General features: G+C 39.4%; 1 protein-coding gene across 5 annotated transcripts in view; it reads right to left on the reverse strand.

Annotated features, from left to right (window-relative positions):
• enox2 (ecto-NOX disulfide-thiol exchanger 2) overlaps positions 1–16,851 on the reverse strand; it is a 167,142-nt gene that overhangs the window by 648 nt on the left and 149,643 nt on the right. For all 5 annotated transcript variants that reach the window (XM_088294326.1, XM_088294323.1, XM_088294328.1 and 2 more), the window contains 5 exons: positions 14,508–14,695; positions 12,820–12,951; positions 6,850–6,906; positions 4,829–4,925; positions 2,829–2,914 (listed from right to left, as the gene is read on the reverse strand). In XM_088294326.1, the coding sequence (XP_088150452.1) occupies positions 2,829–2,914; positions 4,829–4,925; positions 6,850–6,906; positions 12,820–12,951; positions 14,508–14,695 (560 nt within the window). The remainder of the gene's footprint in view (positions 1–2,828; positions 2,915–4,828; positions 4,926–6,849; positions 6,907–12,819; positions 12,952–14,507; positions 14,696–16,851) is intronic.

A 16,851-nucleotide genomic window follows, 5' to 3' on the forward strand; every position in this document is an offset into this window, starting at 1 on the left:
GCTATAGTGATGCGTGTGAATTACCGAGCACTGGCTTGCTCCCTTTTGAACCTAGTGTGTCGTGACACACAACAGTGCGGCGTGTGATGTCACCAGATAAGCAGAGCGGACTTAGCTTCTTCTTCTTCTTCTACTTGTTGTTGTTGTTGTTGTAGGTGGAGGCCAGCCAGGCATATTGACAAATGTGCGTGGAGCTGCCTAATGAGTGTTGTGCACTGGAGTATGTGTGGGAAGTGCAGACAAAACGTGGGCGGTCCAAACGCATCATCGCGGCAACAAATAAACACAACGAGTCGAGAGAAGACTTGTATGCTTTCTTGGACAAGTGTGTGACACGATGAGTCACACCGATGGAGAAACAGGCTGGCACTGTATCGTTTCTCAGGGTCACTCGGTCTATAATGAGTGAATCTGCATGAAAATTAATGAGTGCTCAGTGGCCAATACTAACCTTTCTTAAGACGTGTTACTTCAACTCCAGTATACACACCCAAAGACAAGCCAAAAATCCAATCGACAACCCAATCGTCTGGGTCAAAAATAATTAACCAAACCTTGAGTTCGGGAAGTCTTCTTAAATCCTCAACTACCCAGGAAGTGGGTAAGGAAAACAACCCAGCATTTTTTTGTGCGTGTACAGATTGACTGTTACGAGGGAATTTATCAATAGTCAGGCAAAACACATTTTAGTCGAAGCTTGACTAAAAACTACCCAATTTCATGCAATTACAATGGTAACTTCACTCATGACTTATTTTCTTCGTGGTGAGCAAAAAATTGAGTCACCAATTGAAGAGCTTTGAATACACAAAAAATGTGAAATTAAGGTACTACAGTCGCCAGTACACTTTCACTTTTTTTTTCTTTTTAAACCTGACAAACAGTCAAACACACAAATACAAAATGATAGCACTCAGAAATAGTTGCTGTTGGCCCACAACTCATGTCCCAACGCTCACACTCAGATTAACCATTTTCCTGACATCACTAACAAGGCCGGTTGTGACTGTTGGACTGTCCAACCATTGATCATACGACACAAGACCAGTTTATCTCTGTACAGTCGCAAATTTCTTTTCTTATACAATACAATGCTATTTTTATTTACAAAAAATATATATATATTTTTGGGGTGCAACAGTTGTATTTCAATTCACTTGAGTGGGTGATGATTCGATACACGAGTAAACTAAGTTACAAGGTGGCTCCGAGAATGAATCAAACTTGTATGTCAAAGCAGCGCCATGTGTACGCTTTTCAGAGAACTGAGGGAAAAAAGAATTTGAGCGTAAAATAATGAAAGCAAGACTGGCCGATCTGAGCAGTGGAGTAATAGTGTGTCTTAAACGCTACTCGCAGACTGACAGAAATAAAAGAGGGGCACTTGGGCAGGCGTGACATGAGTGAAAGGAAAGTCGAGCGTCCGTAGGATTCATGCCGATATTTGTCTAGTGCCGTCTGGGCTGGCGATGGACGTGCATTTAATATGTTCCGGTATCGGGGGAATTGGGCCAACCATCCAGATCGAGCAAAACGCACGTACCGATGACATTTCAGTCTGGGAAATGGAGACAAACTGTCTGAAGAAGTTTCTTGTCCAGTTTTACTTTATCAACTTCTATTCACAGATGGAGAGTGGGGCTGAACTATTGAGGTTTTTTACACAAACAACCTGGAAGCAATTATAAGACATTTCCTCATGACCACTTCACTGAATAGGGAAACAGCATTGGGCATATGCTTTCTTAAAGGGATCAATAACCCTTTTGGCTTTGTGAGCAAGTCAATTTGACTTGATTTTCACCTTGAGACAACATATTCACAACCACAACATCAGCATAAAGATACACTTCCACTCCAGTCATGTAGGGGGCGGTAACACACATCAACATTCGTATTATATGTCTTTAATTTGTCGTCAATTTCATTCCAGGGAGTTGGGCTACTGTGGAAGTTTAATTTGTGAGCTGTATGGGCAACTGCAGTCACAGGAACTTAAAGCTGCTTGGAGAATCTCCCAATACTACTTGCACCTTTGCTCCCTCTGGTCCAAGTTTAGTGTAGTACACACCAATTCACTAAACAGCAAAGTGACTACTTGTCGCCTTTTAAATAGACTGACTGACTCATTACAAGTTTGAAAATGCCGATGATGCTTATTAGAGGACACATTTTGGTTGTTGCTGTCTATTTCATGAGTTTGCTTTTTTAAAAAAATACTTCTGTTGAACCACAATTCAAATGCAATGTGTAATTTTCATACATGTTTTCTTTGTTAGTTTTGTCAGATTCAAGTTATTTGCGTGAGCAAAGTGGTTTTTTTTCGTCAATAGAGGGATACTAACTATTTAGTCCATGTGTAATAGGAAATACCATAGCCACCCCCCTTAAAAAAATCAAGTTTTAACGCTTTTAGCAACGCATATTTACATAAATTGTGCGCTAACAGATGAGAAAGACAATATAACAATACTCACAGGCATATATTCGTTATCCGCAATGAAAAACAAAAATTACTGCTACTACAGTCTCACACATACAAAAAGGAGGCACAATTAATTAGTCTTGATTCCTAAACTGTTCAATTCTTTACATTTCATTGAATTCTGTTATGAATATAAAGGAACACATCACACTCCATTCAGGCCACTGTCACATTCCAGAAATTTCTACTTCCTCCTTTTTTGCAGAATTCCACATTTTCCATGATCACATTTTCAAATGAATGGGAAAACAGCGCATTGTGTACTCATGTTGCACTGTCTTACTATCTGTCAGCATATCAACTGTTGGCACGCTAGCATTGCTTCTGGATGATGTGGCGGTACCTTGGTGTCGAGGCGCTGCAGGTAGGAGCAGATGTATTCGATGCTGGCTCCGAAGGGATGCACGTGCAGGAACGTGGAGATGATCCCTGAGGGAGACCACAAACAGGTTGCATGTTAATATTCATGATAAAAAATACTACCGTATATATAGGACAACGGTGGCACCACCTCTTCTCTACTCTTGTACACTGCCGCTGAAAACTGGATAAGGGCGAGTGTTTGACGACGGCTTTGTCGCCAAGGCCTCGTCAAAGTGAAAGTAACCATCTGCTTTCTGCTCACACATGGGGGCCCACGGGGAGCCGTCATTACACCCGCTCTACTCATACCAACCACCTGCGGAGCATCAAGAGATCTGCCGTAACGGCACCTACCCGGGCTGCCGCAGCTTGAGGCTTTTTGGTGAGGGTAACACATTACGTCCCTTTTAGCAAATAGCTGAGTGAATGCGAGCAATGTGCTGTGACCACCAAACAAAGTGAGGACGGAGACATTGAGCATTCCTCGTGCTTTCAATGACGCATGTCAAACTAAATGAATGAATGAATGTGAATCTGATTCGCTAGTGTGCTCCAAGGTCAAATTGGAGCATTTCAAAGACAACAGTTTTGTAAACCATTGCAGCACATTACTCAGTGAATGTAGATGGACAAAATACAACTTTGATACATTATTTCAAAACGATGAGACTGCGGCATCAGTAGATGAATCGGATTCAGTGTGAAGCGCTTTGAGTGCCTTAATGGGTGCAAAAGCGCTATACAAGTGAAAGAACCTTTAATTAAAAAAATACCATTGAATAAAAATGGGATATGTTGACATGTGTTTTACTTGATTTATTTTTTGTGATATATTGTAAAAATATTTTTCTTATTTCATTTTAGTTACAATTTTTAGTTGTACTACATGCTATCATTGGGACCTTTATGTGGTGGCATTAAAAAATGATAAAAAAAATGCTAAATAAAAAGCAGACCACACCTGATTTTTAGATTTTTACCAGGTCCAAATTCGATCACTTTCAAAGGGTTCCACTGTACGCCAAAATCTTATGGGATCGAACCACGGTTCCTATTGTTTGGGAATTTTCATTAGTTTTTATTTTGTGTCGAGTTCAAATATAGTTCGTTTTATTTACTATTCAGGGGGGCTCTGTTAGTTTTTATAGTCATAATTTAATTTTTGTTTTGTACCTTTTTTTTTAAATTTTTGTGTGCAAGATTAAAAAAACACTATGGTAAGTCATATTGTGTAGTAATAATTCAACAAAAGTATTATTTTAAAGACAAAAAAAACATCCATCCACAAATCAAATATAGGCAATGTAAAACAGTCCATAGATTTTGAATCACAAATAAGCGTGCATAATGCTGTTTCTAAAGTTTGATGCATCACAACCCAAATTAAATAAAGCCGAGCTTGCCAAGTTGACAACTTCTCAAGTGGATTTATGGCTTCAATTCCTGTTGACAAGCATCAAAACAGCTTGAACAGTGTACCTTTTTCCCCCTTAATTTTGAGTGTATTTTTTTCCATATGAACCAAACTACTTTTTGAACGTCTTGTGGACAAAGCAGGGGAGACATTCGAGCCAAAAGCCAAACACTTGTCGTTATCTGGTGGCACTTTTTTATTGCCCGCTGCTAGACGACGTCCCTTCTTTGCCACACACTTTAACACGACTTCAACTCCCAGACAACGCTTCAAATGTCTCTCTTCAGGCTAATACTGAAAGAAAAAATAATAATTTAAAATCACATTTCAAGTCATTACTAAATTCCCTGCCAAATATGAAAACAAAGGACATTTTTGCTATAAATTGTTAGTTTTAGATAGTTTTGTAAACGTAAAATGAGGGTTCAGATAGTTTTCGTCTTTTTTTTAACCATTGATATTTTTGCTTTTGTTATTTCCTTACTTTTTGTTAACTAAAATAATCTTGGGCCTAACATGAACAACTGAGGGTATAACTGCAAAAGAAACTTTCTGTTGGGTCTTACCGACAAGCAGGGCTTCTCTCTCTGAGTGCACAGGACTTGGTGACCTCCTCTCTGTAGGACCTTCCCTCTCCTGACTGCAGGACAACGGTGTACTTTCCTGTACACGCACACATACGTTATACACAAATATACTTTAAATGAGGATGTATGACAACATTTAATTGATTAATTCAACAGCCAACTAAGTCAATTTTGTGTGAGCTATCGCTTTTGGGATAAGTGCTAACGATTGAGCGATTTTGTCTCACTGTGACATAATAGTGGAATTAATTTACATAATACCACCGCCATACTGCCACATGCATGCATATGCATACTTTTTAAAAAAGGGATGATGATTATGATGATGCATGAAGCGCGGCCTCTTATTTTTTCCATATCAGGCTGTATTTTTCTATTTATCTAATTTATATATTTGTCTGTATTATTGTTGTATTGCACTGGAGAGGGGAGCTCTCTAATCTGGTTGCACTCTTGTGTACAATGACAATAAAGGGATTTCTAATTCTAATTCTATAAGAACCCGGCTGCGTAGGTGCAATACCCAAAGCTCTGCCCTCGGTTGTCATCACAACGAAAGCCACACTCAGGATTGGGCAAGCAGTACAGGAAGCAAAATGAGCATTGACTCATTTACAGAAACAAAAGCTAAAGAACAGCCCCCTCAAAACTGGGTGTTAAAAGTGGATGTAAAGCAGGAATGGGCAAACTTTTGTGTTTTTCAGAGCCATAAGGAATTTTTAAAATGGAAAGATGGTCAAGTAATTTGTTAAAAAAAGTTATTTGTACTTTTGGGAAATGTTTTGAAAAGTCAAATGTGTATACATGTAAAATATAGAAAACTTTTACAGTAAAATAATTGATTATAATCTAAATCTGCAATTAATTATACTTTAGTAACCAATTTAATAAAAACGATAAATACGTACTTATATTATTACAACATTTGTGTCAAAATTTGTTTTATTTTGCTATTAACAATACATCAATTAACCAATTATTAAATTTGCTAAATTAAAAATAAAGACAGGTAAAATATGCAAGATTATTTTAATTGTATCATAATAATGGTATCTAAACCTAAAAGTACAACTTATTGTATTATATATGCATAATTACTGCAATTATAATTTGTTAGCTAATTAATAAAAAATAAACATTGTTAGTTAGATACATTAATTATATGTCAACATTTATTTCAATAAAAAGATTGATACTCATTTTTAAAATCGTACTGTTTATAACAGATACAATTATAATACATTTTTAATGCCATAAATAAACAAATAAATGTATACATTTTAAGTAAAGATTCAGGGGGCAAATAACCATTTTATAATTAATGCAACATATATTACAGGACTCTTTGAGCCGCAAGCCACACTTTTCACACCCTTGAGGTCAAATGTGTTTCCATTCCAAATCCTTCACTTGAACATATCAGAGGTGTTATTGAGATGCCTGGCAACGTGTTTAAATTGTGAATAAGCGCAGAGTATGTCTCATTTAACATCATATTAGCTGGGAAGGTAAATAAGCAACCAGCAGGCATGGAGCAAAACAAATTGGAGCAGACGACAAAGAGACAATCAGCATGCGGATAAATGGAGGAAACACATCATACGTGGAGGGAAGAAAGGGGGGGAATGGGGCGAGGAGGGCACTTTGCCTGGAGCGACACAAACACATACACGCACAGGCACACATACAAACGCACACAAAAAGTAAACTTGGAAGAAGAATGATCAAACTGTGCGTTTGGGAGCTGTGACAGGTGGTAAAAAAAAAAAAAAAAAGAAAAAAAACAAGGAATTATGTTTGTTTGGCGTCCTACATAATATTGCGCGCCTTACAAACACTGGCAAGCATGGCTTGAAGCCCCTTTCCTGCCATCGACACGGTAATACCAACACATACACATCACACACGTGTGTGACTATATTGGGTGGCTAATGCTTAGAGGACGGGAATGATGTGTCATGTCACACAAGGGAAACAAAGGGAGGAAGGATGGTACTTACATTGGTTTGATTCGCAGCCTCATCGCTGCCTCTGTCGTCTTGTTTGGATCGCTCCAGCTGCAACACAATTCCAAACACACGTGAGAAGCTGGATGTGCACTTCTAATAAGAGTGCTGAGTATTTCCAAGGTTGTAAAATGAGTTTGGAGGAAAGCATTCTAGTTTATGGGAGGGTGAGTTAATATCTTTCGTGACGCAGCTTTTCCCCTGATGTTGTAATTATAGATAAGGTAGGTCCTCTGTGTTTTTGTTGTTTTTATTTTAATTTGATAGGAGGAGTTAAACAAATAATTGGTTGTTATTCTATTGATTATTCAGGAGAATAATGGGGTGGACTGCTGCATTCACAACATTGTATGAGTCAGAAACCGTTGCATCACTGATATTACGGACACACAGGAAGACATTCTGTCATTGAAATTCATTTATTATTCATTAGGGTATTCAAAGAAAGTAATAATTCACCGTCACTAAACATTCTTAATCTATCTTTTGTTGTTCACTCCCCCTTGGCAAATAGTTATTTTTGAGTAATCCTGCTATTCAACTAACTAGCTCGTAACTAGAGGAGTAACAAAATAGTAATATTGCGAATAAATGCATCAATTTCGAGAGGCAGCTTAACTTAGTAGCTACCGTACCTACCCAACAAACTAACAAATGAACAAACTAACAGAATAGCTATCTAAGAAACAACATAACGCGCTACCGTTTATGGTATAGTAAAAATATTTTGGGAGTTATTTCTCTACTCCCATCATACATTAGCTAGCTAGCTAACTAGAGAAATTGGTCATCTAAAAAATAACAAACCAAATGGCAGGCTAAAAAAATATTTAGCTAGCTAACAAACTAACCATCCAGCTAGCTAAATAGCAACATAACCACCTACTTAACGAAGACAAACTATTCAACAAGCAGGGCTAATTAATTAACTAAACTATGAACAAACAAAACACACCCCAAAAAATATTTAAAAAACAATGATCATAGGCAGTGAACAAACAACATAACCGACAAGTTGAAGAAATAGCAAACTAATACTCTAACTAGCTAACCAACTAAATAGTAACTAACTCACTCGTTTAGTACCAAACAAAGTAACTCACCAACTAGCAAGTTAAAAAAACTAACCAACATGAAGTAGCTTATTAACAAACTGATGAGCTATCTAGATAATTAACTAACTTCCTAGCTGACAAACTAATGAACGGAAAAATTAGCCAGCTAGCTAGAAAACTAATTAACTGTTCCAGTGCCAAATAAAGTATTTTTTGTGTGATCTGATTGCATCCAACAAGTCTAAAGCTAAAGTTTACTGAATGATATTGATATTTATGATAGAAACTCATATAGTTGGTTAAACGAAGAAGCTAAGAGTCAGCAGTCTGCTGGCGAAGCACTAATGCATGCTAACTCTATGGTAACTCCATGGTTGGTGGTGGGAATAGCGCGGGAGTTGGGACCGGTCAGTCGATGGTTGGCAAAGATCTCGTCAACATGACAAATCACCCACCAAGTGTGGCTAATCTTGAGGGAAATGCACACCCAGAAATGGATTTTTCTGTCTCACATTAATGAGGGCGCCTCTCACGATTCATGTTTGCCCCAGCGCTGGAATTTAATTAGCATATTTCCCAGCGTACTACAGGTGCAGGAGAATGCATTTATTATAAATGCCATTGGCGGTAATGCAGTATTGACACGTTTGTGCCTGGTGTTGATCGGAAGGAGGAGACCTCCTCAAATCTACCCATAAGGGGACGTATGGTTCTAAACATACTACAATAATATCAGTCCTTGGATTTGCTTTTAACGACGGCCATTCCTCTCACATGCATTAGCGAGGACAACATTGTGAATATGAGCCGGCAACACCTGAAACTCGAGTCGATGGACAAAATATTGAGTGTCATCCTCTCGCAACGATGCAAGCCGTCGCTGATCGATATCAAGCCCTTTGGATGGGAAACACGTCTCAAGGGCAGACAGTCGAGTAACAAAGGTGATCCTGAGATGAATGGATGAATAATGATGACAATGAAGAAGGAAACTTTGAACATGAGGAATCTATAGACAGTTAATGATTTCTTAACGCTACAATTTAAGGCTGATTTACATATCTGCCCTGAGTACCCGTTCATTTACAAATACACAATCAAAAAGAAGAAGCCAAGCTAAAATACAGCCACACACAATTGTTCATGCCTTGCATGACAGTAACATGCCACCAATAGGGTAAGCAAGAAGAAAAAAAAAACCTTACCTAACAAACTAATATATGGACATTAATGCCTTGCTTCGCTTTTATTTTGAAATTATTTCCAGCAGCGTGTCGCGCATAACGACTGACTTGACACGTCGTTGTCCCTGAAATGAGTGTTAATTAAAGGGGAGGTCGACCCAAAAATATTCTTTACAAGAACCCCATTAGTCGAAAGACAGCATTGCATTTGTGCAATCTGTAAAATCCACCCATTTTGTCCATCTCAGGGGCCGCTATTTTGCCACTTGTCACTGACTGAAAATGACATCACAGTTGCTCCAGACGCAGGTAATGAATGACCAATCATGGCACGGTTCCAGACAACAAGTGAGCCCTGAGCAACCGCAAGGTTATTTTCTGTCAACTTTGACAACTTGACTTCCCCTTTAAGGGCGGGGAAAAAAAGACTTAATTACGCTGACACTGTATTGTATGACATTTAGCGACAGATAGCCGCTATTGGATAGCCATTGGATCAAAACCTGCTTAATAGCCAAAAATGACTGCTCATTTTGATGGTGACAGCCTGACACAGCCGCAATTCCTGCTGATCACTTTTCAACAAGTACGCAAGTGTGTTGTTTGATCAGGCAAAATCGCTACTGGCATTGTGACCTCACTTTGTCTCATCGACCAAAATATGGTGAGAGGATTGTGTAAAACCTCACTAATGTTTCTCGAGAGGGAAATAGTGTGCTGCTCTGCACAGATTGAAAACCAGTTGGCTGTTCATTATTTAATAGAAATGTGTTGTTTTTTTTTTGTCCTTGTATTTATAACCAGAGACGCATTCAAGGGAATAGCCTCCGGCCCCGAAGTGGAAGGGGCCCCCCGGATAGTGCTGACATTGGTCCTTTTGTCAATGGGAAAAACGACTGAATTTTTAGACAAGCAACCACGTTGATGTATGGGGGGGGGGGGAAATAAAAGAAAGCTCAGGGCCCTGTCAGTCTCTAGTGTGTTAAGGCCGACACAGGGCTAATATCGATCCATATCATTGACACATGTAAGCTGAAACATCCATAGACGGCGTGTTGAAAACCCTTTGCATTTGGAAGAGGACAATATCTGCTTGAATTTCATTAAAATATATCATCAGAAACACAAACGTTGGCTGTACATTCATTATTCCAAAGAGATCATAATGTTTTGTGTGTAGCAACACTAATGTTGCATCAACAATTCTTGGAGCGTGAACATAAAGCCAGCTGACGAATTAAGCTGCGAAAAATATATACATATAAATATTTTTTTTTGCTTTATTGTGTTTTTGTCATTCATAAAACATAAAATATTTCAGTTGCGTTTGTTATGTTATATTGCTTTTAAGGTTTTCGCACATGATTGCACACTTGTTATTTAAATAAATAAAAAAAAATCTGGATTGCTTGTGTGTCGTTTGTGTTTTGGGACTGCAGCACCCAAAGTGACTAGAAACAACCCTGTTTATAACCAAGCTATTTTAATTTCGATCTGAATATTTGATCGCTGCCGCCCTACTAACCACACTTTTAAACATATTATCAATATATTTGTACACAAAAATATAATGCATGTATTGTATCTTGTGTGTCTTCGGGTTGTGTGTCGAGTGCCTGCCTCATTGCGTTTTACAGTTCTCCCGGTGTTTCATCAATGGCAAAGTGCATCTGCGACTGTGGCTCTCCGATTCCACGAACTAGAATCAGCACACTAATACTCTAATTAGCTAACTAACCAACTAGCTGGATCATTGACTAACGAGATAAATGAAATAATTAACACACTAACCAACAAATTAACCATGACAGGTTAGCTCATGAATAGCTACAGTTGATATGGTTTGTGAAAAAGTGCAACAATATTGAGTTACTCTGTAATTCCAACCCTGCAAAAAAAAAGTTAACAAATTAGCAAGCTTATTAATTAGAATAACTAGCTACGTTAGTCATAGTAGGAACAGTGCAGTTTGTAAAATATTGCAGTAATATTGTGAGTTCCTCTAGGATTCCCAACAAATTAAACAAAAGTTTACTTCACAAAAGCCTTGCAATGCATATTCGGCCATATATTCTAACATGAAACACTAGCAAAGGGGGAAAAACCCCCCACTTGACTAAGATATACCAATCGTTTTCAGTACGGAACATTCACTTAGTTATGCAAGCTACATGTGAGACGATGCGATGGGTGCAAATGAATCGGCTCATTTGGTAGCAAAGTGCAGGAAAATGACGCTCCATTTTCAAGCGTCTTTAAGAAAGAAAAAAAGCACAAGTGGAGCTCGTTGGGAGGGAAACAAGAACATTAGAAGACTCAAGCGGCAAATCGGCAGGCTCGCTGTGCTCGCTGCAATCGTGCGGCACTGGAAATGAAGCCAAAAGAAAAAGACTCACCCTGTCCTTTTAACAAGTTTTTTGGGGGAAAATATTCCTTAAAGGGGAATTATGATGGTCAATTGATTGTCTATATACAAATAGCTGAGTCCCTGGATTGCTTCTGGAGAGTGAAATTGCACAACCATGTAAATACAGTTGTAACTTAATTTACAGGTTTATTGAATCATTGTAATCATTTTTTATCCCTTTCAAATGCCATTAATTCGCCTTAGTCGTGGCCCGGGCTGAAAAATTAATTAGATTGAAATGCGCATCGCAACGTAGTAATTTTCAAAAGATTTTCATTTTCAAAGAGCAACAGCAGTAATTTAAAAAGACAACCCCACTGCGCTTCATTTTCTATATATATACATATTTATATATGTATTTAAAAAGTATCTAGGTAGGTTTGATGCTGAAAATGTGCATTTTTTGTTACAAAATTCATGGTAAAAGGATCTTGAAAAAAAATAATTGCATACTGAATCACAATTGCACCAGGAAAAAAATTGCAAACAAACAATTGAGCAAAATTGTTCAGGTTGTGGCCTATGGCAGCTCCTAGCAAGTATTCTCATTTTGCGTTTGACAAACGGCTGGACGTGCTCACCTACGAGGGCATTGTTCTGAAATTTCTTTAGATTTTTTTTTTTTTTTTAAATTACACGACATTGATAACTTGATAGCAAAGAAATCGCAAATTAGGGCACTTGTAAGTCAAGGTACCATTTTATCTGCCTTTTTTTTAAAAAAAGATTTCAGTGAGTGGATCAATGTTACTAAACAGTGAGGCTAATTTATATGATAACCACCTCAGCTAGACCGGATGAAGATCCCGAGGCCATTTCGAGCTCCGGCCACGGCAGTACACTGTCTGGACTGTTACAATGGAGAGGCACTATCTGCAGAAGCTGCCACATCCCCCATGCGTGCTGTCCCTCTCTCTGCGGCTATCACGCCAAAGCCAAGAGATAAGCATATCTTCTTTGAGTTTTGTTGGATGCACAGATTAGTGTGAGCTAACAACGTTAGCTTCTGATAAGCAGTACATAGAGTGAATGTCTGCCCATTAGTTGTTTGCTCTTCACAAATTTACTATTCAAGTAGTTTTCTGTGAATCTTTTTTGTAGCCATTCACTTTTTTTCTGCTCTTTCTCTCACTCGCTAAGATGAAAATTTGTATCACAGTTAATAATGTCAAAATGTTACTTAACCATTGCCTTTATGATCATTTGATACAGTTAATAAAGGATTTTGGGTGACAATTCCGCGAATTTTCATTCTAACGACCGTCATAGAGACTTTTTGTATAATTTTCAAAGTGGACCGTGTGTATGTGTGCGTTACCTGTGTCTTCTGCAATGTTTGCAGTCCTTCCTTCAGGGTGTGGACTTGATGCTTAAGCTGCTGTTTGTCCTCCAGACTCTTCTCCAAGTCGCACTCGCGCTGCTTCAGTTCCTCGCGCATCTTCAGGAGTTGCTGTGACAACAAGAAGAAGGTTGATGCTTATTGTGGGATGATGCGCATGTCATTTGATTATCAATATTTAGGCTTTGAAAATGAAGTGAGGCAAAGTGTGACAACAGAAAAGCAACAGGAGTCTTCTTCAAAGAAGAGCAACACGGAAAATTGCCGACAAATATAAAAAGGGGATAATTTGTCCTCCAGCGCAAACAAATATTTTGATCGGAGGCCTCCCGTGGCGAGGAGATGTTTATTAAGACAAGAGAAGGGTGGCGGGGGGTCCTGGCGAGTGCATTTGCAGCTCTCACCAATTCAGTGGGTGGAACGTGAGTGAGATGTGGATGGGCGACGCCCCGGCGAGGAAGACTAAATTTACAGCCCACCAATTCATTTAATCCATTCACCTGCTCAATATAAAAGGTAATTACTCAGCGTGCGGAGATGAACAGCATGACATGAATGGCGCGTCTGTTCCATAACACGCTGAGAGAGAAAAGAGAGATGGAAAGATGAAAAACAGACTTTCCAAATTAAGATTTGGGATTTGGAATATTAGTGGCAATGCTCTTTTGACAGCAGCCATCAAAAACAATGTGGCTGAAGAACGTCATGGTACACAATCAGTAATTACACTTATTGTGTGCATCCTTTATGTTATATGGTATGTGTCTCTCATATTGACAGTCAACGGGGGAGGAGAGCGAGAGAAAGAGAGAGAGTGCGAGAGAGCGAGAGAGGTGATACGATTAAAAGACGGCACATTTTTCAAATGGAATGATTCGTTGCAGTTCGATTCGATGCACTCACATCTCTGAAATCAAAACATCTTCCGACTCAAATTGTTTTTTTGTTTCGCCACTAGTACATGGTGGATGAACAATTCGTTGAAAGAAAGAGACATCAAAGTGTTTAACACTCCCATTTGCAGTTTCCTGTCAAACTAAAAATCAAACATAGAAAATTACACATCGTCTATTGAAAACAACCACACGACTTTGCCTTCAGATAGCTCATTACTAACGCATGATGAACGCCACAAACGGGCTAATCAACAACATTGATAGTCACACTACCTTAGTTATAAAAGCAATGGGTATTTGAACACAAACGGTGCAACAACACATGCTGCCAGACAATATAACACTAGTCACAGGCATATGATATGCGAAGAAAAACTACTTTGTGTTACGTGTCTTATTCAAAAGCAATTTTTTTTTAGGGGGGGTTCGGTGGTCTGGAAGCCATCATTGACAGTTTCATTCATTTCAGATGAGAGTCCTGATTTACAAGAGTGGTCCTGCATGAAATTAAACCCATATCTCAAGGTACGACGGAATGCTTATGATATCTGGCAAACCAATAAATCACCACTAGGGGGCAGTATGGATACAGCATCCCTTCATGTTCCTTCTCTCATGTCCACAGGCGTCTTCAATGAGTGACAAGTTTGACTTGATTGGTGTTTCATAATAGAGCCGTTAATTCCGTCAGCAAGGTGATGCAGTGGTTGGCACGTTTGCCTTAGAGAAAAGAGATTCTGTGTTTGAATTTGTACGTTCTGGGGCTGTTACCTTCTGCATGCCTTGCAGTGCCTGCTGCAGAAAACTGAGCTGCTGAGTGTGCGTGCTGTCCTCCTCGCTCCTCATTGGCTGGTTCTTGCCCTGCTCTTGCTTGAGCAGCTCCACCTCGTTCCGGTAAGCGTCCAGCTGACAGCGCAACGAGTCGTTCTCCTCCTTCAAGGCCTCGGCTTGCAACACGCCTGCGCACACGTCAACGAAATGATTGTATGATGACGAGCGATCAAACGATCACGTTGAAGCCATTTTCAAACCTTGCGTGCAAAATGCTACAATTCTAATAATTTTCAAGAATGTCAGCACCTGTGGGAACCATGCAATCATTTAGCATGACGTGTCCGCCTGAGAACTGTCTGCTGGTGAAAAAAGGAAAGAAAATAATACCGGGGAGATCTCATAACTTCCTGGGGTGTAATCAAAAGGCTTAAAATTAAACCCCAGACAAGAAAAAAAAAATAACGCCCATGTCAAAGGGCTTCAAAGGTGACGGCCGTGCGGATGCAGCTCACAACCACCACCGTCATCATCAAAAGTGAGAAACTGACCTTTCATAAGAATGATGGACATCTGTTCCATATAGTTATGTGGTGTTATTGCAAAGGCTTAAAGAATATTGACTTTAACCATTTGGAAAAAGGTACAGACTTGTCTAGTTTCTGCTAGACAGAAACTTCTTGGAACTACTTTTAAAAATCAAATCAAAAATTGCATTCCATAATACAGGGGGCATTTCAAGCTACAACATTTCAATACACTGGCATAGAATATCATTGCAAGTAATTGTAACATTGTGAACAAATTCACCATTAACACTGCGCCAAAATGCAGGTAGTATCAATTTCAAGTAGCACTAGCGTGAGCCGACTAGTGGTAGAAGCACCGCACTTTGAGAATTACTGGCATCAAAGATATAACAACAAGGGTACGCAGGGTGCATGATTTTCAGGCTCAGTTTATTTGCTGCTTAGACAGGCTGCCACCGAAATCTAAAGAGCTAAGTTTGCATCGATTTAACAATGAGGCAGCCACTGCCAGAAGTTGCGAGGCCCAAATAGTCTGCTCCCTAGACGAGTCGCCATAGAAATTAAAACAAAGAATAAACAGAAAGGGAACAAAGTTTGTGGCTAATTGGGAGAAAAAAAACCATTAAATGTATTGAATAAATTATTTAATTTAATAAATGTGGCAAAAACCAGCAGAGAGTGCAATTCATATATGCTTAACGAGTTTGCTGCCACAGAACTATCGAGAGAGTTCAGAGTTTGCATTGATTTAACAACGCGGCGGCGACCAACAGAGAGTGAATTTAATTCAGACCCAACTAGTCTGAACAGAAAGGACATTTGTGGGAGTTTTTATAACTAGAAATACTGAAACAGGCTTTCAGTGCATATAACTGTCTTTAACAAAGCAGCCAGTATTTTTTTCAATATTTTGGAATAAAGTATGACTATGTGTGTGAGCGACCATGTCTGCAGCGAACAACTGGGAGGCGCTTCAAACAACAATAATGCAAAATCCATCCAGTTATTCCTTCCTTTGCTAAAAGTCTCGAGCCTATTCCAAACGCCTTCGATTTAATATCTCTTGCAACTCGTGATCAACAGCAGATTAGCGACTACAGTAAAGATGGGATAATCCCACAGCGTTTTGTCCGCCAGATCTCCACTGGACATACGACCCGGCCTATCGAACGGAACCAAAGGACGGGCTATTGTATGCTCGGCTCTGGGGAAGTCAACTGGAAGGTCTTCGGGAAAGCGCAACACGCCGGGAGGAGATAAGAGCCATCCTGAGAATGAAAGCGCTACATTTGTTACGTGTATTTATGAGTGTTATACATCGAGGACCGCGAATGAACAATCGCTCTGCATGATTGTAATCTTCTGGCAGGTTTGGAGGTGAGAAGTATTGATTTGCAACATGTCAAACACTTGGTCAGATTCAGCACGTTTGTTATTTGACAGGCGGCGCTATCGACCCGCAGGCGTCCATGATAGGGTTCACGCTACATGCACACGCGGGCGGATCTTGCGCTTTTCTATTCCGGAGTCTGACGCAGTTTATCGATCAGCGCCTAAAGAGGTGGTGGAGTTGTCGCGGGGCTGGATGTTGCGTTTAAAGGTCAACAGAAATGGAGGAAAGTTAACCGGCCAACCCTCGGCATCTGGCGAGAAGGCTAGACATTTGACACCAAGCGTTTATTACTGCGATGAACGAGTAGAATGGTTGCAAAAGGTGGAATTGACGGCTTAATTTGTATTCACCTCCATGTGATTGGTCGAGATGTCCAATTAGCAAAAAAACAGAAATTAGGACTGTGATAAGGTAGGTGGGT

The sequence above is a fragment of the Idiotropiscis lumnitzeri genome, chromosome 4 (genome assembly GCF_059441095.1).
Source record: "Idiotropiscis lumnitzeri isolate Australia: NSW breed Sydney's pygmy pipehorse chromosome 4, RoL_Ilum_1.0, whole genome shotgun sequence".
NCBI classification, from domain to species: domain Eukaryota; kingdom Metazoa; phylum Chordata; class Actinopteri; order Syngnathiformes; family Syngnathidae; genus Idiotropiscis; species Idiotropiscis lumnitzeri.